At 36.1% G+C, this 23,319-nt stretch overlaps 1 protein-coding gene across 2 annotated transcripts; it reads left to right on the top strand.

Moving 5' to 3' along the window:
• The first annotated feature begins 631 nt into the window (after positions 1-631).
• On the top strand, positions 632-8,090 carry LOC131644151 (uncharacterized). Of its 2 annotated transcripts, none has more exons than XM_058914570.1 (2): positions 632-1,004; positions 1,584-8,090. In XM_058914570.1, exon 2 carries the CDS (start codon positions 5,280-5,282, stop codon positions 6,579-6,581), a length of 1,302 nt encoding a protein of 433 aa, XP_058770553.1. In that variant the 5' UTR covers positions 632-1,004; positions 1,584-5,279; the 3' UTR covers positions 6,582-8,090. The 2 variants fall into 2 exon arrangements, with proteins under 2 accessions (XP_058770553.1, XP_058770552.1); XM_058914569.1 differs by having other exon boundaries at positions 632-2,891; positions 3,543-8,090.
• Positions 8,091-23,319: the final 15,229 nt, after the last annotated feature.

Below are 23,319 nucleotides of genomic sequence, written 5' to 3'. Positions count from 1 at the left end.
CATTTCTCACAACCGTCAATCCACCCTTCTTCGGAACTACATGCATCGGACTCACCCATTTGCTATCTGTCATACCCCAAAATTTGCCCTCATATATTGCCAAATGTCATTTTATTTCGAATAAGTGACATAGACCAGTTGGTAAGGGTTTGAGTGTAAAGGTACAAGAGCAAGAGGTCTCGAGCTTGAATCTCCCTTCTAACATTTCTCATTTTTTTATTTTATTTTTTAATTTTAGTTTTAACTTTATTTTCCTTTATTCAAAAATCACAAAAATTACTTTTTTTTATCATTTTAATTTTCAATTTTTGTATATACTATTTAAGCACTTTTTTAAAATATTAATTTTTCAATTTTTTAAAAAATATCAAAAAAAAAAAAGTTATCATAAAAATATAAAAGATTTGCTTTCATCATTTTAAAAACATTGCATTTTTTAGGATAGTTTTATTTAGGAATGAATCAATATAATTGATCCAATATATTAAGAATTAAAATCAAATCAAATTTTATTTTAATTTTTGATTATATATGGTTTAATTATTTGATTATTGCCTTTTATATTTAACCTAAAAAATCAATATAAAAAGGGACCAATTCCTAATTATTTTTTTTGGTCTGGAACGTACCCTATACATGTACACAATAACCCCTATTTTCTCTACAATTTCATACACAGTAGCTTTACCGGTACCCTATTCATCTGCAGTTTTTACAATTCTCACACACAATACCAAAACCATACCCCTATAAACTACCAGCAAACATCATCAAAAACAATCAAAAGCATTCATCAATTAAACAAGAGGAAGAAAAAGAAGGATTCAGCTGCAAAGAATCCCACTGCAAAGTGTCAAAAACCGTGAATCAAGAGAAGGGCGCAGAAGAAGTTTGAGAGTGTTTCAGGCCAAACAAACCCCTATAGTCGGTTCCACGAAGCTTTCTGGACGTGATCGAGTCATACCCCTCATTCCAAGCACGTAGAAACAACTTCTGGATTCACGGTTTGTACATAAATTTTTTTCAAAATCGATTCCATTCATTCCTTGCTCATAAACATGTTTTGAATATAGATTCATAACCGTGAGAACCTGTATAGTGTTTCTGGATTGCTTAATTTAAGTTTTGACGCAGACATGGCTATGTGCCATGATTAGGGTTCACGTTCCTCACATAGAGGGATTTTGATTAAGGACGAATTCAGGTCAAATTAGTGGATCCAAGGGGTTCGTGGGATGATTTAGATTCAATCTGGATCATTTGTTAGTGTTTATCGATGAAAATTTGCAGGTTTTTTGGGCAAGCACATATAACTACGGTGGAAAACTGTAGGTAGAAGTCTCTACCATTTTTGCAGAAAAAACGCGTGAGGAAGATCATCCTCTGACTGGGCGCGAATTTTTTTTTAATTTATTAACAATTTTGTTTATTATATTAAAATCAGTATTGATATCTTTAACAACGTATCAATAATGGCCAAGTGGAGGAGCGCTTAAAAGTTTCATAAGTGCGAGGAGGTGGGTTCGATTCCTGCCTCGCATAAGTTATTTTGTTTATTTTTCTATGGTAAGCCTTCCTTGCAGATTGTGTACGCGCAGCATCATTATGACCACGGTACATCCTCAATCATCCATCCTCAGATCACCCCATATGCCAATCCAACGCCTCTGGGGATGCAGGCGTATCATAGACTTCACAAGCCAACCACATGGAATCAAAAGCTGAGTTTTTTTTCTAATTCTTTTTTATTTTAATTACATTCTATTTTCTTATTTTCTTTTTGTTTCCATCATAATTATTATTTATAGTTTTTCTATTTTATCTTAATAAATTATTTTATTATAACAAATTACAATTATTTATTTTATCGAAAGTTCGAATTTTCACAATTTTATTCATAATTGTTTTACTATTATTTAAAATTCAATATTATTTTCAAATAAACCTTTTTATCAACTAAATAATTAGGATTACATCCAATAATTATTTAGTTGATATTTTGATTCGAACTCTCGATTTTTCTCCGTAACTTTGGTATTATTTCAATTAGTTTATTATTTTATTAATCAGGGTTTACGAAGATCATGCCTACACTGAAAAATTTTCTTTTTTCTTTGTGCAATTTTTTTTCGGGTTAGTACCAGGGTTTTCTCCGACTACGAACCATATCAGATCAAAGCTAAGTCCCTGATTCTATTCTTATTTATTTGTTTTTGCCTTAATTTAAACATTTACTTTTGCCTTTTAATTTAATTATTTATTTTTGCCTTTCTGATTTAAAAATTATGGTTTTATTCTTAACTGTCAATGAACTGGCCATACACTCACCTCTTTGTGTTTATTTTTCTTTTTCCAATTTTCAGGGTTAACCAACCGGTCAAAGCTCGAATGTTCGGTAACCCTAAAATTCCTCTTTTTTTTATTTAAGTTTCTTGCTTTAAATTATTACTCATGCCAAACCCTATTGGGGTTTAAATTTATTGTTTTTCCTCCCCCATCCCCATGGTTTATTCTGTATCTGCTTCGAGGTTGTATTGTTTGGCCTTGAAGACACTTAAAACTGCATTATATTACTGCGTGGTTAGTAATCCTAGGGAGTGGCAACCTCGAATTGAATCTAGAACCACCTAATTACAAGATAAATTTTCTGAATTAATCACGTGATTGTTGCACCCACACACTTTTTATGGTACCCCTCTTGTTGCTTGTTGCCTGTTTCCTGTTGCCTTGTTGCCTTGTGTTTTTCATTGCAGAATAACCAAGTCCCTCGAATACGAGGATACCTCAGCAATGTTGCCCTCGGTTCATTCTAAGATCATAAGTCCCAATGATGCTGCCTTCGATTCACTAAATATGATCTCGTCCCTCGAAGTTGCCTACGAAGTGCTGAGGTATCCTCCGGTTGCCTAAAAGTAAATGGCTATTTTGTTCCTTCCCTTTGACTACCTGCCCCTCTATGGCGGGGACAGTCTTATGGCGAACGATAATTTCGACGACCCTTCAACCTCCAAATAAAAGGACTTCCCTACCCTCCTATGGTATGGATAGCCCTGAAAGGCTAAAAGAACATTTTTCATCTAACCAGGTAATTTGCCCCTAATTGCTTTGCTCTTGTTTAAAATTCTTTTTCTACCTTTTTTTCTAAAAACTCATAAGGGTACGCTCATTTTCGAGCTAAAGTCCTTATTTTTTTCTTCTACATTTCTAAACTTTTGTTTTCTGAAAGAGCAAAGCAATTAAGAGCCCATGGATAACCATGGGTGCAAAGGGTGCCTTACACCTTCCCTTTGTATAAATTACCCCCGAACTCGGTTTTCATTTAAAAGGTTTTTCCTGTTCTTTTAGCCTTTCTATTAATTTGGATAAAATAAAAGTCGGTGGCGACTCTTGCTTACCGCGACATTTCTTTAAAGTCAGTTCACTGTATTACAGAACTGGCGACTCTGCTGGGGAGAATTTTCTTATAAAAGAGGGGTTACCTTAAAAGTTTAGGATTCACTTAAATGTTTTCTATTGTTTGCTTTGCTTGCTTTATTTTTCAGGGACGTTTTGGGAAAAATGAAGGACGAATCCTACTCCCGGATTCAAGAACACTTAAGATAGGAGCGGCATAGTCATGGAGACCTCCCTTGTGCATGCTTGGGATTGGTCAAAATGAAGTTCGCGCTTGAGTTAGGCCTCCACAGGTTATTGTGTACCTCTTTTGCATGAGAGAGGTTTATGCATGTATCTTTGGGTGCGTCGGAGCTCAGGGACCTTTAGTCACCTTTAACCCATCTTAACTTTTAGGAACGTAGTGGGAGGACTATTCTTGATGCATGCATAGTTATGGTCGCGACCCAATACTACAGCTCAAATAGGTTTCTTCCTAAAGTATCATTGCGTCGTATGCATGTATCATGTTCGAGGGTGCTTTAGAGGGGGCTGACAATTCTGGGTTGTAAATGCAAGCTTCTCAAGTATAGTGTGTTTTGATGAAGACAATATGGACATCAAGCTTTTATAAAGGATGTGCAAAAAGAATTTCAAGTATCAAGCAAAAATACATCATTTCAAAGTCTTGAAGAAATTGTGAAGATTCAAGAATCAAGCTAAAATGTCAAAGGTATAAACAATACTCACTTTGACATATAATTGTTCACAAATATATTTCCATGCATATCATAAACATACTACAAAGTGTCATCCTTCAAAAGTTCATTTAAAACCTTTTTCAAAGTTAAAATTCAAAATAAAGGTTTTAGGAACCGGGTTGTCCCTATGGGGGAACCGGTTCCCAGCATTCTAAGTTTTCAGTTCTCTGTATTTTACTATGGGGAACCGGGTTGTCCCTAGGTGGGAACCGGTTCCTCAGTTCAAAATTTGAAATTTCTGCTGTAACGTTCAGCAGGAACCGGGTTGTCCCAGGTAGGAACCGGTTCCTACTGAACCAGTGTGTTTTTTCATTGCATGATCTTATTCAAACGAATCCATTTTCTTACCACTTGATCATTGCATTGTTTCATGAAAAAATAACCATTCAAAGAGGTGTTTGACACATTATAAATACTACATATTTCAGAATCATTATTCACCTTCTTCATTAACAATTCATAAACCATATATTCTTCATCTTTCAATATTTCCAAGTGTTCATCAAATCTTATTTTCAAGTGAAACTTTCTATACACATTTTCATTGAGAAATCCATTCAAAGTTTCATGCATACATTGTGAACACTTATATTCATTTTGAGAATTGTTCATTTGAAGAAGAAGATCAATCCAAGATTGATAGTGCTATACAAACTTCATCTAAATCTCTTGTAAAAATTCAAAGAAAATTATCTCCTTACTATCCAGGATTGTTGGAAGTAAGTGGTGTGTTTGAAGAGGATTGTTCTTCATTCACATTAGTGTTGATTGATCTTAAAGGTGTTAAGAACCTTTGATCACCCTATAGGTTAGATAGTAGGCATAGGCTTGTACAATAATTCTAACTATAGTGAAATCTCTTTCGTGTTTGAAAGGGGACTGGAGTACTCTCGGATTGTGAGGGGAACCAGTATATATCGTTGCGTTCTTTACTTTTCCGCACTTTATCGCTTTCATCACCATTACCAAAGAAAAGAAAAGAACCTTACAAAAACCTTCAAACACTTAACCAAACATTATTAGAAGTATTCTCATAAAACCAATTAAATTTTTGAAAACCTAATTCACCCCCCCTCTTAGGCGCACTCTTATACTTACATTTGGCATCAGAGCAAGTTATAGGTAACTTGTTCCTAAAGATCCAGAATGGCTTCCGCAAATCAAAGACCGGTTTTCAAAGATGGTGGTTCTAACAACAAGCCTCCATTGTTTTGTGGTGAATATTTTGACTTTTGGAAAATCCAAATGAAGGCTCATCTAGAAGCACAAGGAGAAGAAGTTTGGGAGGCTGTCCTACAAGGTCCTCATGTTCCTACAACGGTCGTTAATGGTGTTGGATCGGAGAAACCTAAAGCGTCATGGGATGATAATGATAGAAAAAGGGTTCTTGCTGACAAAAAGGCGATCAGTCTTCTTCATGGTGCTCTTAGTATGGATGAATTCTTCCGAGTATCAACATGTACAACATCAAAGGAAATTTGGGATACTCTTGTAGAAACTCATGAAGGTACCGCTGAAGTTAAAAGATCAAGATTGAATACTTTAAGCCAAGAGTACGAACTGTTTAGAATGAAGCCTGGAGAAACTATTCTCGATTTGCAAAAACGATTCGTACATTTGACAAATCACTTGAAGGCACTTGGTAAGACTCTTACTACCGAAGAACTTAATCTTAAAGTGCTCAGATCTTTGACAAGGGAGTGGCAACCAAAAGTGACGGCGATATCCGAAAAGAAGAATTTATCAAAACTTACTTCCGCAACACTATTTGGAAAACTTCAAGAATATGAGACAGAACTTGGAAGATTGGAAAAGCATGAGAACTTAGAGAAGAAATCCAAAGGCATTGCATTAAAAGTAGATTCAAAAGAAAGCAAAATGAAAGATGCATCGGATGAAGATGAAAACTTCTTGCTTCTTGTAAAAAGGTTAGGCAAATTTTTTGGTAATAAAAATAATATTGATAATGCTAACTTTGTCAAAAGAAAGAAATTCTCAAAGCATAAGGATAAAGAAGCATCCACTTCATCACAAGAAGTAACATGCTATGAATGTGGGAAACAAGGACACATAAAGCCGGAGTGTCCAAAACTTTCTAAGAAGAATGGATTCAAAGGCAAGAAGGAATTCAAAAAGAAAAGGGCCTACATAGCATGGGAAGATAATGAAGTAAGTTCTTCATCGGACTCCGATAGTGACGAAAGTGCAAATCTAGCATTGATGGCATCACACCACTCCGATGATGAAGAAGGCGAGGTTAGTTACGATGATTCTCTTTTTAATAATGGTGCACAAGATGCAATAAATGAATTGTTAAATGAGTGTAAAATTCTCTATAAAACTATCTCATCTCAAAAGAAGATAATATCATCTTTAGAAGAGGAAGGAAGTGAAGAAGAAGATGAACAAGAGGATGATGATGAAGAACAAATGGATGAAAGTGACTAAATTATGTGCTTTAATTTCTATGTTATGTTTTCTTTCTACTATTAGTTTTTATTTATGTTTTCTAGACATTGTTCCATTTATGTTTCGTGATGTTTAGGACTATTTGTGTTTGTGTTGTAATCGTAAAAAAACTACGTTTCGTATCGTTTAAATCATGTTATGTTTGTAGTATTTCATTTTGTGTTATCTTTGTGGTATTTCACATTGTGTTATATTTCATATATTTTTTCTCTTTTTCCCCATCCTTTTTGATAATAACAAAGGGGGAGAAGAATATGCATGTGTTTTTGTTGTTGTTTTGTTTCAAAGAAAAATGCAGGCCATTGTTAAAATTATCAAATGAAACTCATCACCATAAATCAAGGAATCATGGATTTAGGGGGAGTCTCTAACATAGGGGGAGCCTTGCATTGTTCAACATAATTTCAAAAGCACAAAACAACTTTTTCAAAACATTTTCAAGACTTGGTTGTCATCATCAAAAAGGGGGAGAATGTAAATGCAAGCTTCTCAAGTATAGTGTGTTTTGATGAAGACAATATGGACATCAAGCTTTTATAAAGGATGTGCAAAAAGAATTTCAAGTATCAAGCAAAAATACATCATTACAAAGTCTTGAAGAAATTGTGAAGATTCAAGAATCAAGCTAAAATGTCAAAGGTATAAACAATACTCACTTTGACATATAATTGTTCACAAATATATTTCCATGCATATCATAAACATACTACAAAGTGTCATCCTTCAAAAGTTCATTTAAAACCTTTTTCAAAGTTAAAATTCAAAATAAAGGTTTTAGGAACCGGGTTGTCCCTATGGGGGAACCGGTTCCCAGCATTCTAAGTTTTCAGTTCTCTGTATTTTACTATGGGGAACCGGGTTGTCCCTAGGTGGGAACCGGTTCCTCAGTTCAAAATTTGAAATTTCTGCTGTAACGTTCAGCCGGAACCGGGTTGTCCCAGGTAGGAACCGGTTCCTACTGAACCAGTGTGTTTTTTCATTGCATGATCTTATTCAAACGAATCCATTTTCTTACCACTTGATCATTGCATTGTTTCATGAAAAAATAACCATTCAAAGAGGTGTTTGACACATTATAAATACTACATATTTCAGAATCATTATTCACCTTCTTCATTAACAATTCATAAACCATATATTCTTCATCTTTCAATATTTCCAAGTGTTCATCAAATCTTATTTTCAAGTGAAACTTTCTATACACATTTTCATTGAGAAATCCATTCAAAGTTTCATGCATACATTGTGAACACTTATATTCATTTTGAGAATTGTTCATTTGAAGAAGAAGATCAATCCAAGATTGATAGTGCTATACAAACTTCATCTAAATCTCTTGTAAAAATTCAAAGAAAATTATCTCCTTACTATCCAGGATTGTTGGAAGTAAGTGGTGTGTTTGAAGAGGATTGTTCTTCATTCACATTAGTGTTGATTGATCTTAAAGGTGTTAAGAACCTTTGATCACCCTATAGGTTAGATAGTAGGCATAGGCTTGTACAATAATTCTAACTATAGTGAAATCTCTTTCGTGTTTGAAAGGGGACTGGAGTACTCTCGGATTGTGAGGGGAACCAGTATATATCGTTGCGTTCTTTACTTTTCCGCACTTTATCGCTTTCATCACCATTACCAAAGAAAAGAAAAGAACCTTACAAAAACCTTCAAACACTTAACCAAAAATTATTAGAAGTATTCTCATAAAACCAATTAAATTTTTGAAAACCTAATTCACCCCCCCTCTTAGGCGCACTCTTATACTTACATGGGTCACTGGTAGAACCCGTTGCTGAAATCTCTTTATCCATATAAGTACCTTTGGGAAGGGTAGTTACCTAGTCAAACTCCATGCAAGCCTTTAAACCTAAGGACTCTTGTGTGACTTGTTTGTTATCTGACCCTTTGATTTCCTTGCAGGATTTGCTTGTAGGACATTTGTCCTTATTACCTTATGCGTTACTTAATGCATTACATGTGCATGACATCATGATATCATGACATCATAACATCACATGTTGACTAACCCTTTCAAGGATCTTAGGAATTTAGGGAGCCCAATTTCAGGTGCTAATTATCAAGGACTAAATTCCTATCAAGGGGCAAAAGGATTTATTTTCCTCTGGCCACATACCTTCCAATCGAGAGACTCGGTACCTATCAGGGGGCAAGAGGATTTATTTTCCTCTAGCCATGCACCTTCAAATTCAAAAATATCCAAAATTAGAGGCGATGACCCACTCGATATGGTAAGCTTGATTCTCAAAGAAGAACGTTCCAAGACGACAGTCAAAATTCTTCAGACGAAGCTGTGGCCAATCATTCTCTAATGTTGCTAACTAAATTCCTTAAAGATCCTTGAAAACATTTCATTTGCATCCATAACATCGCATAACAGGTTTCCTATGATGGGTTTCTCATCCTTCCTCGCTGTTTATTTCAGCATCATGGATCTCGAACAATCTGTCAAGAATCTCCAAGCTCAGAATGCCGAGTTCCAAGCCTTGATTCTAAATTTGTCCAAGGGACAAGAAGAACTGAAAACCATGCTGACTAAAATGAAGAAGAAAGGCAAGAAGACTCTGGGGAAAAAGCTTAGACCGATCTTGCAACTCAGGGAAGCCGAAGTCTCTAAAGACAGTGACGATGATGAGCAAGATGATGATGCTAGTATCAAAACTGATGCAAAAAGTAACCATGATTCTGCCAAGCCTTCCAAAGAAGAAGAGGACTATTACCATGAGGATGAACATCCTGATGACAAATACAAGTTGCTGGAGGAACGTATGAAAGCCATGGAAATTCAGAAGGTACCCAGGCTAGACTTTGAAGAACTAGGACTCATCTCAGGGGTTGTTATTCCTCCGAAATTTAAGACTCCAACCTTTGCTAAGTATGATGGAGTCTCCTATCCTAAACTACACTTGAGGTCTTATGTAAGGAAGATTCAGCCTCATACTACCGATAAGAAGCTATGGCTCCACTTTTTCCAAGAGAGCTTATTTGGAACTCAACTCGAATGGTACTATCAACTAGAGGGTACCAACATCCATACATGGGAAGATTTGGCAACTGCTTTCTATATGCAATACCAATACAATGCTGACCTCGCGCCAACCCGCATGCAACTACAAAGCATGTCTATGGGTTCTAACGAAAGTTTCAAGGAGTATGCTCAAAAATGGAGAGACCTGGCTGGCAGAGTTCAACCTCCCTTAGTGGACAGAGAGTTGGTAGATATGTTTATAAATACCCTGACCGGTCCTTTCTATAGTCATTTGCTGGGAAGTTCATCATCTGGATTCACTGAACTCATACTGACTGGGGAACGTGTCGAGAGTGGCATCCGAAGTGGTAAGATTCAAGTGGCTACATCCTCAGGTGCTACAAAGAAGCATTTCAATGGGAAGTCAGATTCCAATGTTGTGTATGGGCAGAAAAGGAGAAACCATGACCAATCTATTGGGGCAGTTCTGATCTCCACACCGGCGCCTCAACAAGGTCGTCAAAACAAACAAGACACACCCAGGCGTCAATTCACAAAGATCAATATTTCGCTAGCCCAAGCCTTACAACATCTGCTAAAGGCAAATTTGGTTACCCTGAGGGATCCTCCTAATAATCCTAACACCTCTGCTCCTAGCTACAAACCCAATGCGAGGTGCGCATATCATTCTAATAGTCCTGGACATGACACAGAGAATTGTTGGCCGTTGAAGAATAAGATCAAAGATATGATCGACGCAGGCGAAATTAAGTTCGACTCTCTTGCAACTCCTAATGTGATCACTGCTCCCATGCCTAATCACGACAAGATTACTAATGATGTGGATGGCTAGAAAGATGGACTTTTAGATCATTAGATTTACTTTCATTTGCAATTTCTTTCCTGTTTGTTTAAACATTCGACTTATGATAGACATTATCTGTTTTAATAATCATCATCAGTGCATTGCATATGTTTGTCTTGAATAAATTATTTCGCTATCACTCATTTTAAATTGTGTATTTACTTTGCATTTGTTTTGTGATTATTCAACTCCTGCTAAGTTGTAAGCCTTTTGAGGGAGGATGACGAAAACGATACCGCAACTTTATATAGTGTGCTTTTGAACAGACTATGCTGACGATGTATAGGCATTTTTTCAATTCCTAAACAATGGAGATATAAGGATGGTAATCCCTCGTCAACCCCTTTGAGCATAAGGTGTAGGAGTTTTCTTTCACGTGCAAATTGAAACCCTTTAATCATAACCTGGGACAGGGTAGTTACTCAGTTAACTCAATTATCTTAGATGTTGTCTACACGAATAATGATGGGTTCCCGCAACCATTAAGTCAGGCAGTCAATATCCACCAAAAAGAAAAAGCTGTTAAGTCATAACCTATGAAGGAAACATATCAAAAATCGAAACATCCCACTGACTGTAACCTCAAAATAAACAGTTCAGACAAAAGTTAGGGATAACAAAATCAATGTCAAAAAAGAGGCCATTACAAATCCTCGAAAAAAAAAAGAAAAGAAAAAAAAAATTACAAAAAAAGGAGGACTGCCTGTCCAAATAAACTGCCGGTGCTGAAACCGTCATCAAACATCAATGTTACGACTTCAAGCTACGCTAAGACTTAAACGCAAAGTTAACTGAGCATAGGATCGAAGAACATCACGAAGATCGGGATGGGTACAAATACACTTTGAGCCACTATCCTTTGTTTCTTAAAACTGTGAACCAAGCCACGTTACAACCCTTGAAAGTCCTAACTGAAGCATGGTTAGTTCGAAAGCATACTGTCACCAAAAGGGTATCCTGACTCCTTAAGATTTGCCATAAATGCTGAGTTGATATCCTGTTTTTACAAACATCACGTTTTTACATCTCCTGTTTTAATGTTTTTAAAAAACTCAAGACAGACTTATGCATTGCATCTCATGAATTCATTATTAAACATATTTTGCTGCATAATTTTGAATGTTAGCATCAGAAAGAATTTGCACATGGTACAACTAATGACTGAAATTTGTCCCGACAAACAAAACCACCTCAGAAGCAATGTCTCTTATGTATACAAGGGGCATGACATGGTTTATCCAATCAACCTGTGGCAGTCAGGTCAAGATTCCGAGAATCTCTCAAAGAATGCCAATCAATCTGGGGCAGTCAGGTCAAGATTCCAAGAATCTCTCAAGATCCCAATCAACATGGGGCATTGTCCTAAGTCTATGATTACTGGGGGCATGCCATCCATAATACACATCTCATGAATTCCTCGCGAGGCGAATCTCTTCAAATTCCCTAAATAGCTGGGGCAAAGCTATGCAAGGCATGTTCAACACTTCAATCCATACTCATTGGTGTTTTCTAATTAAATACAAATCCAGGAATGATAGTTACTATAATACTGGGGGCACGTTCCAGACATCCATGCCGTCCCACAAAGCCGGTTTCATAGGATCATATCCCCACAGAGTAATCATTAAGAAGATACCTTCAAATGTTCTCGTCCCACAGAGACTTAGTCCCTCAACGGAGCTTTACGTCTTCGACACTGCCGATTCCCCGACTCTTTTCTCCTCTCCAAACAAAGTTATTCATCTCTCTTATCCCCAGTCAGGGTACATCAAGATCAATCATTCAAATGACTCTCATCCCCAAGCAGAAATAATAAATCCCCAACTGTGTATCTTCAAAACAAGATCAGGCATCAGAGTCACAATGACCTGGAGATTTATTTTTTCAATCAAGATACTCCAAATAGCATAAATCATGTTCATACATCATATATCATAGTAAATTCATACATAGCATACCTAAGCCTCATTGCATATGCATAACACTCTCATTCATGTCAAAAATAAACATTACAATACATGCATCACGACATTGCATAAAAATAATGTTTCTTTTTCAGTCTATTTCTACAATCAAATGAACATTATCTTCTAGATATAGGGCAGAGATAATCAAGTCAATGATTTAATTCTGACACTAGATGGAGATTTAGTTCTGAGACTTAATTTTGGATATCTTCTAGAGATAGTTCAGAGATAATCAAGACAAGATTTAGTTCTGATGCTTAATTTTGGATATCTTCCAAAGATAGTTCAGAGATAATCAAGACCAAGATTTAATTCTGATACTTAGTTCCGGGTATTCTCCAGAGATAGTTCAGAGATAATCAAAACAATGATTTAGTTCTGATACTTAGTTTCGGGTATTCTCTAGAGATAGTTCAGAGATAATCAAAACAATGATTTAGTTCTGATACTTAGTTCTGGGTATTCTCCAAAGATAGTTCAGAGATAATCAAGACAACGATTTAGTTCTGATACTTAGTTTCGGGTATTCTCCAGAGATAGTTCAGAGATAATCAAAACAAGGATTTAGTTCTGATACTTAGTTCCGGGTATTCTCCAGAGATAGTTCAGAGATAATCAAGACAGCGATTTAGTTCTGATACTTAGTTTCAGGTATTCTCCATAAATAGTTCAGAGATAATCAAGATACTTAGGTTTAATTCAGTTACTACGAACGGTGCTGACACGATCAACATTCCAAGATCTAATTCTATCATCACAAACGGTGTAGACACGATCATCCTTCAAAGATCTAACTTAGTTACTACGAACGGTGCTGACTCGATCGATCTCCAACAAATACTTCTCAATACAAAGGATCCGATCTAACGCACGACCCATCCTTCAGCCTAACGCACGGCTTCCCAGACATCTACCGATGCAATTGGATCCGGTCTAACGCACAACCTATCCTCCAGTCTAACGTACGACTCATCCTAAGTATATTCTTCAAATACGGTCTAACGTACGACGTATTCTGACTCTCAAGTCTATCAAGCTGGATGGCATCTTTAAGCCCATCTCAATAATACATCTTTTCCAAACACCTGGACGGCATCTTCAAGCCCATCTCCGACAAAAGTCCCTACTTCAGCTAGGGCAAATTCCTGGGTATTCTAGTGTTCAATCCTCTTCTACCTTCAAATTCCGACAAGCACACATACCAATCTACATCCTCAGGTATAAGAAGATTGAACAGGGGCAGCTGTCATACACCAAAATTTGCCCTCATATATTGCCAAATGTCATTTTATTTCGAATAAGTGACATAGACCAGTTGGTAAGGGTTTGAGTGTAAAGGTACAAGAGCAAGAGGTCTCGAGCTTGAATCTCACTTCTAACATTTCTCATTTTTTATTTTATTTTTTAATTTTAGTTTTAACTTTATTTTCCTTTATTCAAAAATCACAAAAATTACTTTTTTTATCATTTTAATTTTTAATTTTTGTATATACTATTTAAGCACTTTTTAAAAATATTAATTTTTCAAATTTTCAATTTTTTAAAAAATATCAAAAAAAAAAAGTTATTATAAAAATATAAAAGATTTGCTTTCATCATTTAAAAAACATTGCATTTTTTAGGATAGTTTTATTTAGGAATGAATCAATATAATTGATCCAATATATTAAGAATTAAAATCAAATCAAATTTTATTTTAATTTTTGATTATATATGGTTTAATTATTTGATTATTGCCTTTTATATTTAACCTAAAAAATCAATATAAAAAGGGACCAATTCCTAATTTTTTTTGGGTCTGAAACGTACCCTATACATGTACACAATAACCCCTATTTTCTCTACAATTTCATACACACAGTAGCTTTACCGGTACCCTATTCATCTGCAGTTTTTACAATTCTCACACACAATACCAAAACCATACCCCTATAAACTACCAGCAAACATCATCAAAAAAAATCAAAAGCATTCATCAATTAAACAAGAGGAAGAAAAAGAAGGATTCAGCTGCAAAGAATCCCACTGCAAAGTGTCAAAAACCGTGAATCAAGATAAGGGCGCAGAAGAAGTTTGAGAGCGTTTCAGGCCAAACAAACCCCTATAGTCGGTTCCACGAATCTTTCTGGACGTGATCGAGTCATCCCCCTCAATCCAAGCACGTAGAAACAACTTCTGGATTCACGGTTTGTACATCACTTTTTTTCAAAATCGATTCCATTCATTCCTTGCTCATAAACATGTTTTGAATATAGATTCATAACCGTGAGAACCTGTATAGTGTTTCTGGATTTTAAGTTTTGACGCAGACATGGCTATGTGCCATGATTAGGGTTCACGTTCCTCACATAGAGGGATTTTGATTAAGGACGAATTCAGGTCAAATTAGTGGATCCAAGGGGTTCGTGGGATGATTTAGATTCGATCTGGATCATTTGTTGGTGTTTATCGATGAAAATTTGCAGGTTTTTTGGGCAAGCACATATAGCTACGATAGAAAACTGTAGGTAGAAGTCTCTACCATTTTTGCAGAAAAAACGCGTGAGGAAGATGATCCTCTGACTGGGCGCGAATTTTTTTTAATTTATTAACAATTTTGTTTCTTATATTATAATCCGTATTGATATCATTAACAGCGTATCAACAATGGCCTAGTGGAGGAGCGCTCAAAAGTTTCATAAGTGCGAGGAGGTGGGTTCGATTACTGCCTCGCAGAAGTTATTTTGTTTATTTTTCTATGGTAAGCCTCCCTTGCAGATTGTGTACGCGGGTCATTATGACCACGATTTAAAATTCAATATTATTTTCAAATAAACCTTTTTATCAACTAAATAATTAGGATTACATCCAATAATTATTTAGTTGATATTTTGATTCGAACTCTCGATTTTTCTCCGTAACTTTGGTATTATTTCAATTAGTTTATTATTTTATTAATCAGGGTTTACGAAGATCATGCCTACACTGAAAAATTTTCTTTTTTCTTTGTGCAATTTTTTTCAGGGTTAGTACCAGGGTTTTCTCCGACTACGAACCATATCAGATCAAAGCTAAGTCCCTGGTTCTATTCTTATTTATTTGTTTTTGCCTTAATTTAAACATTTACTTTTGCCTTTTAATTTAATTATTTATTTTTGTCTTTCTGATTTAAAAATTATGGTTTTATTCTTAACTGTCAATGAACTGCCATACACTCACCCCCTTTGTGTTTATTTTTCTTTTTCCAATTTTCAGGGTTAACCAACCGGTCAAAGCTCGAATGTTCGGTAACCCTAAAATTCCTCTTTTTTTATTTAATTTTCTTGCTTTAAATTATTACTTATGCCAAACCCTATTGGGGTTTAAATTTATTGTTTTTCCTCCCCACCCCCATGGTTTATTCTGTATCTGCTTCGAGGTTGTATTGTTTGGCCTTGAAGGCACTTAAAACTGCATTATATTACTGCGTGGTTAGTAATCCTAGGGAGTGGCAACCTCGAATTGAATCTAGAATCACCTAATTACAAGATAAATTTTCTGAATTAATCACGTGATTGTTGCACCCACACACTTTTTATGGTACCCCTCTTGTTGCTTGTTGCCTGTTGCCTGTTGCCTTGTTGCCTTGTGTTTTTCATTGCAGAATAGCCAAGTCCCTCGAATACGAGGATACCTCAGCAATGTTGCCCTCGGTTCATTCTAAGATCATAAGTCCCAATGATGATGCCTTCGATTCACTAAATATGATCTCGTCCCTCGAAGTTGCCTACGAAGTGCTGAGGTATCCTCCGGTTGCCTAAAAGTAAATGGCTATTCTGATCCTTCCCTTTGACTACCTGCCCCTCTATGGCGGAGACAGTCTTATGGCGAACGATAATTTCGACGACCCTTCAACCTCCAAATAAAAGGACTTCCCTACCCTCCTATGGTATGGATAGCCCTGAAAGGCTAAAAGAACATTTTTCATCTAACCAGGTAATTTTCCCCTAATTGCTTTGCTTTAGTTTAAAATTCTTTTACTACCCTTTTTTCTAAAAACGCATAAGGCTACGCTCATTTACGAGCTAAAGTCCTTATTTTCTTCTTCTACATTTCTAAACTTTTGTTTTCTGAAAGAGAAAAGCAATTAAGAGCCTATGGATAACCATGGATGCAAAGGGTGCCTTACACCTTCCCTTTGTATAAATTACCCCCGAAATCAGTTTTCATTTAAAAGGTTTTAATTGTTCTTTTAGCCTTTCTGTTAATTTGGATAAAATAAAAGTCGGTGGCGACTCTTGCTTACCGCGACATTTCTTTAAAGTCAGTTCACCGTATTACACTATTGGAGATAGGATAAATCATCCCCGCCTCTAATAACTTCACAACCTCTTTTCTAACAACTTCTTTCATGGTCGGATTCAATCGCCTTTGAGTTTGTGCCACGGGCCGAAAATCATCTTCTAACATAATCTTATGCATACAATAGGCCGGACTAATACCCTTCAAATCGGATAAAACCCATCCTATTGCTCCTTGATTCTTTATCAATATTTCTTTCAATCGATGCTCTTCCTTGCTTGACAAGCCACTATTAATGATAACCGAATTAGTGAAATTGTCACCGAGAAACACATATTTCAAATGAGACGGTAACACATTCAACTCCACCTTTGGCTCTTCAACTTTAGGCTCATCTTTCAATTCTTCAATTTGAGTTTCAAATGGATTTATCTCATCACAAGCCTCAAGATTTCTCAAGCAATCTTCAATTTCTTTCTTTTGATCTTTGGTAAGCACTTCAAGAGCTTCCATCAAAGTTTTCTCAAGAGGATTATACAAGTGCATTTGATTCTCCACTTTCATAATAGCTTTTTCTGTAGCATCGATTCTAAAACAATCATCATCATCACTCGGATGCTTGATGGCTTCAAAGAGATCAAGACATAATTCCTTGTCTTGGTACCGCAATTTCATTAAGCCATCATCAATGTCTATCATCATTCGGGCCGTCTTCATGAAAGGCCTTCCTAAGATCAATTGTATATCAGGATCTTCTTCCATGTCTATGACAACAAAATCAACAGGAAACCAGAATTTGTCAACCTTGACAAGCAAGTCTTCCGCAACTCCATGAGGATGAGCTGTGGATTTATCCGCTAATGATAACGTCATTCGAGTTGGCTTCAAGTCATTAATTCCTAACCTTCTCACCATAGACAATGGGATCAAATTAATACTAGAACCGGTATCCACCAAACCTTTGCCTATATGAACATTTCCAATAGACACTGGCAACGTCACCCGTCCAGGATCATTTGATTTAATCGGTGTAGTGCATTGAATTAACGCATTACAACAAGAGCTCACCGTTACTACCTCCGGATCCAAGAATCTTCTCTTTTTGGTGATGATGTCTTTGATAAATTTAGAATACATCGGCATTTGCTCTAATGCCTCGGAAAAAGGAACATTTATTTGCAATTTACTAAAAATGTCCAAGAACCGAGCATAGTGCTTTGCATCTTCTTTCTTTGACAGACCGGGAGGGTAAGGTAATTTTTTCACATGAATAGAATCCTCTTTCATCTTCCCCTTTTCACTCACACTCAATTTTGTCTTTCCTTTTTCCACTTCTATCTCCGGATTTTCTTTTTCAACTAATTCTTTCTCTTTCTCATTTTCAACTAAATCACCCTCAACATTTTTTTCTACTTCAATCACTCTATCTTTTTCAACATCAACAATATCTTCCTCAACTACTTCTCCTACACCCATATCAATATTTCTACCGCTACGAGTTAGAATAGACTTACAATGCTCTCGAGGATTTTCTTGTGTAGTAGCCGGAAAAGGACCTTTGTTTTGATCGGCAAGTTGCTTTGACAATTGCCCGACTTGAGTTTCTAGATTCTTTATGGCCGCATTCGTACTCTTTTGGCTTGCAATTTGAAATTGCATGAATTGGCTAAGAGTGTCCTCGATTGAAAGCTTTGTTTGTTGAGGTTGTTGATTGTAACCACCTTGATAAGGATTTTGACGATTCGATGGACCCGCATCCGGCCTCCATCCTTGTTGATAACATTAGGTTCTGCACCTGCCATCTCTCCTTCAACTAAGTTTTCAACCGGAGTTGAAGAAGAAGAAGAAGCTTCTTGTTGTTGTCTTCTTTCCCTAGCTAGTTGTCTCCGTCTACGAGTTTTGCTATTCTCTCAACACGCAGTCCTTTCAATCTCAGGATAAAAAAGGAGTTGATCTTCAGGTACACGTCCTCGCATAAACTGTAATCTGAAAAACTAACCAAGCAAATTAACAAACACAAGGAATAATAATTTAGAAACAAGAGATTAATTATAAGACTCAATACAAAACAAACTATTGCAATGCTTGCAATATCTAAACAACAATCCCCGACAACGACGCCATTTTGTTGAAAGAGTATATTGGAGTACTTTTCGTTTATATCGTATCCACAGGGATTATTGCAATATCACCGCCGTTCTATAGCTTATTTTGTCTTGAGTTAAGGTTACTTTGGTTTTGGGTTTGCAAAAGATCATTCAACAATTTAGTAGCAAAGAGTAAATTAATGAAAGTTCTAAGTTTTAAGAAAATGTATCAAGATTCGATTTCACCAACCTAACTTTGTATGTCAACCTATTAATATATATATATATATGAACTCGTTAACAATCAATATAATTACGTATCGACGTCTATACCGTCCGTGTCCGCAACGATATAGCTAGATTTACCATATTGTTTAACCGCCGATTTCTCCACTGTTTAAACAATACAAATAACTTTTTAAAACCGATACAACGTAAACATCAAACATTAAATCCATGTCTGCAACTTATAGTTTGATAGATGATAAAGTTAGATCAAGATAAAAACATTGATGTCTCAAACATTTATACCATAGAAAAGCTTTAATAAACAAACTAAACCATCTATATTGATCATCACTTGTTCATATATAATATTCACAAGAAAAACATACAAAAGTCAAGGAGGATTACATCTTATCTTGATACAAAAGAGATTTAGCTATCCATAGAAATTGTAGCTTGCTCAATAAGGAAGGAATGAAGAATGACAAGCATCAACGACGATTAATCGACGATCAAGCCTTCAAAACTCCAATTATTCAGTTGCTACAGTAGACAAGGGTTCTTTTAGCTCTCAAGAAGATCAAGATCAAGTAAAATATCTGATTTGCTCCTTATATAGTAAATCTATTTTCTGTCCAGGGCGCGTCGCGCCCTCTAGCGCGCATCGCGCCATTACACTTGAAGATCAAACCGCCCAAGCACACCACGCGCGCTTCTCTCTGCTGGAAGCTTCAACAAAATATCTGGCCCAGGGCGCGACGCGCGCTATGCTCTGCCCACCAGTCTTCAATCATGGCCAAAACAAGCTCAAAACTTCCCAAAATTTGCTAAGACCTACAAAATCATAACTAAAACACATATTAACATAAAATAAAAGCTTAAAATTATAAACTACAAATAATTATCTAAATCTACAGGGAATTATACGAATACTCGATAAAAACGGTTGAAAGGTGCCACAAATTAAACTAGATATTAACACAATTTGGCACCTAACAGAAAGAATGCTTTGATTGTAGTGACTTCCTCGATTACGTGAAAAATACTTGGTTGATCCCACATAAGCAAAGATTTGTATGCGCATGGATTGATCGAGTGCTTCATTTTGGTAACACCACGACTAATCGGTATGTCATAATTCTTAGTCTTTTTAGTATGTATTAATTTTTACGGTGTTATTTTTTTATACTTAGTTTGTTTTATTTTTAGGGTTGAATCTGCAGATTGGAAGCTAAAGCAGATGATAGGGAACAGTCTTGGTGACATGGTCAAATTTTGGGAAGCTATGAATTCTAACATGAAAATACAAATAGGTAACATTCGATCTTTGTTCCAAAAAAAATTTTATGAGGTTGAGCACGCACACATTTGTCCATTTTATGGTGATTTGCGTGGTTCAGTATCGAGATTTGCTTTGAGACGCATTGCTGAAGAGTTATTGAGGCTTGATTATGTGTTAAATAGTAGGGAGAGATGTGGTTGTACTATGAGAACAAGTTATGGGTTACCTTGTGCTTGTGAGATGGGAAAATATTTCGTTGTTGGACTCCCATTACCAATAGAAACTGTTCATCTTCATTGAAGGATACTATCTATGGAAGGTGAGTTGCCTTTAGATGAGGAAGTCGGTTCAGAGGTGGATATGAGTAATGCAATTGATGAATTGTGGAGAAGGCTTAAATCACTAGATGTTGTTGGGAAAAGAGCATTGAAGAGTAAGATTTGTGAATTTTCATATCTCACAACAACTTCATTGTGTCCACCACCTGAGAAAATAAAAACTAAAGGAGGAGTGAAGAGGAAAGGTAAGAAACCAGTTGGGTATGATGTTTATAGGGATCCTTCAGGTTTTGAGTTTGCTGACCAGGCGTCTCAATCTTCACAAATACAATCGCAAGCATCACAAACTTCTAGGAAGCAATCACAGTAAAAAAAGCAGGATTTCATTCTTCAGTTTCCTTGTCATATTAGGCCATATATTACCAAGATTGTTAATGTTGAATCAGATGGTAATTGTGGATTTAGAGTCATTGCATCATTTCATGGGTATAATGAGGATGGTTGGGAAATGGTTCGTCGTGACTTGGACATGGAAATAAGAGAAAAGAAGGAGTTATATGAGATATTGTTCGGCACTCAATTATCCAAAGTGAGAAACGGATTGATGATAGATAATGTTGGTTTTCAATCACTGGAGAAATGGTTGTCACTACCAGATATGGGCTATTTGATAGTGAATCGGTATAACGTCATTCTTATGCATTTAGGCAACCCGTGCTTCACTTTTTTCCCATGACAACAATATATTCTCCAAGTGCCCCTACATACTACATTGGCCTTGCCAACATTAATCATTGGATTCAGGTAACCGTTATTTAAATCATGTGTGTTAATTTATATATATATATATATATATATATATATATATATTGTTATATGTGACATAATTAAAATTACTATGTAATCAGGTTAATATGAAAGAAGGCTTCCCATTGCCACCCGTCACATTAGATTGGAAGAAGTTTCGTTATCAAGCTGCGACATCTTGGATGTTAGGATTTGCAGGACATCTTCAGCATTGGCTACACCTTTCGCCTATGTTACCATCAAGTGTTAATTTAGAATAGGTGACTTAGAATTTTATTACATGTAATATTTTAACTAAGAATTGTTACCAACATTGAGTCTTTATTATAATATTTTTTGAATAGATAGGATTTAGATCATTAGAACATTAAAACCTAGAACATAGAACATTAAAACTAGAACATAGAACATTAACACCTAAAACTCGGAACAATAAAACTTAGAACATTAAAACCTAGAAAATAGAACATTAACAAAAAAAAATACTTAGAACATTAAAACTTAGAATATTATAATATTAAACCCTAGAACATAGAACATTAACACTTAGAACATTAAAATTTAGACTCTAGCGGACGATTCTGGACACTCGAGCATCTTCAAGACGTCGTTAGTAGACCTTGTTAGGTTCACCTCAAACTCGATCGGCCCCTTAGTTATCTTACGCTGGTGTGATTTCCACATGTCTTTTATATCAACATCGCACTTCAACTCCACAACGTTCTAACTTACCCTCCCGTCAACGTCCATGTTCCATTTGTCACGGCACGCGATCTTACTCACCAGTCTGTTATCAGTTTCAGGCAATTTTTCATTCAACCAAGTTGTCAATGCCTCAAGGTTTCAGCATCCATCAGGTATGGGAAACTTCATGGGAACTTTCTTTCTAGTGAAGTAAACAACGGTCTCAACCATAAAATTATAAAGAGGCATTTTGAAAATTTGATATTTTCTCTCAACAACATTAACCCCTATTTATAGGCCCTTTTGGCAATCTTATCCACGCATATGTATCGATGCAATCTTATCCATGCAAATGTGTCGGTGCAATCTTATCCATTCAAAAGTGTCGGCACGATCTTATCCATCCAAATAAAACACAAAATAAACCATAATCCATAAAATCTCCAAGTGTATCAAAATAAAGCACAATCCATAAAGTGTATCAAACAAAACACAAAATAAACCATAAAACACAACAATAATCATTGCTCACGAGCGATCCGTAAAACCTCAAATAAATCAACATACACTGGATCATTCTCCTCTGCCTCCGCTTGTCGGAGATAACAGTGAACTAATGTGGAATCATGAGCCCAATCCGGACCAGCAGGTCCTGCATCAAAGATAGGAACTGGAACCTCTCTACACGCACGAGGTGGAGGCGGTACCAACTAAGGATGCGTGTTAGCGGGGAAAATCTAAGATCAGAGCCATTATATTGACTCGACTCAATATTTCAATGAAAGTCGCCACTGCGCTTTATTGTTTCTAAAGGAAAAGGGAAAAGAACGAAGAAAAACCCAAAGTTTAAAACAAGAAAGAGATCTTAGGTACGGATGTTGATTATACAAGGGGAAGGTTTTAAGCACCCCTCATATCTGTGGTACTCCACAAGAACCTTTTTGAAAATCTGTGTCGTGTGTGCTAAAAAAGGGTTTGTTTTATTTTTAAAATAAGCTCGGCAAGACATTAAGCCTTGTGCCTACATACCTCCTCGGTGCAATGGAGAAGTCAGAGCTAATGTAGTTCCGCTAAAAGGGAAAAGGTTTTAAAAGGAATAAACACTTTATCATTGTCGGAGAGAAATGCCCAGCCATTGATCTTGAGCATGAGAACAAATGAGTTCTTTGCATCGCAAATGAAAGAAGGGCTCCAACTCGGATAGAAATCAACGAGTATGCCACTAGCTCTCTCACGCGGAAAAGATCTCATTATATCAATCAATTTCAAAATCGTGGGG

This window comes from Vicia villosa, linkage group LG1 (assembly GCF_029867415.1).
Source record: "Vicia villosa cultivar HV-30 ecotype Madison, WI linkage group LG1, Vvil1.0, whole genome shotgun sequence".
In the NCBI taxonomy this organism is placed as follows: domain Eukaryota; kingdom Viridiplantae; phylum Streptophyta; class Magnoliopsida; order Fabales; family Fabaceae; genus Vicia; species Vicia villosa.
Note: the sequence above shows the minus strand (reverse complement) of the source record. Positions and strands in the feature narration are given on the sequence as shown.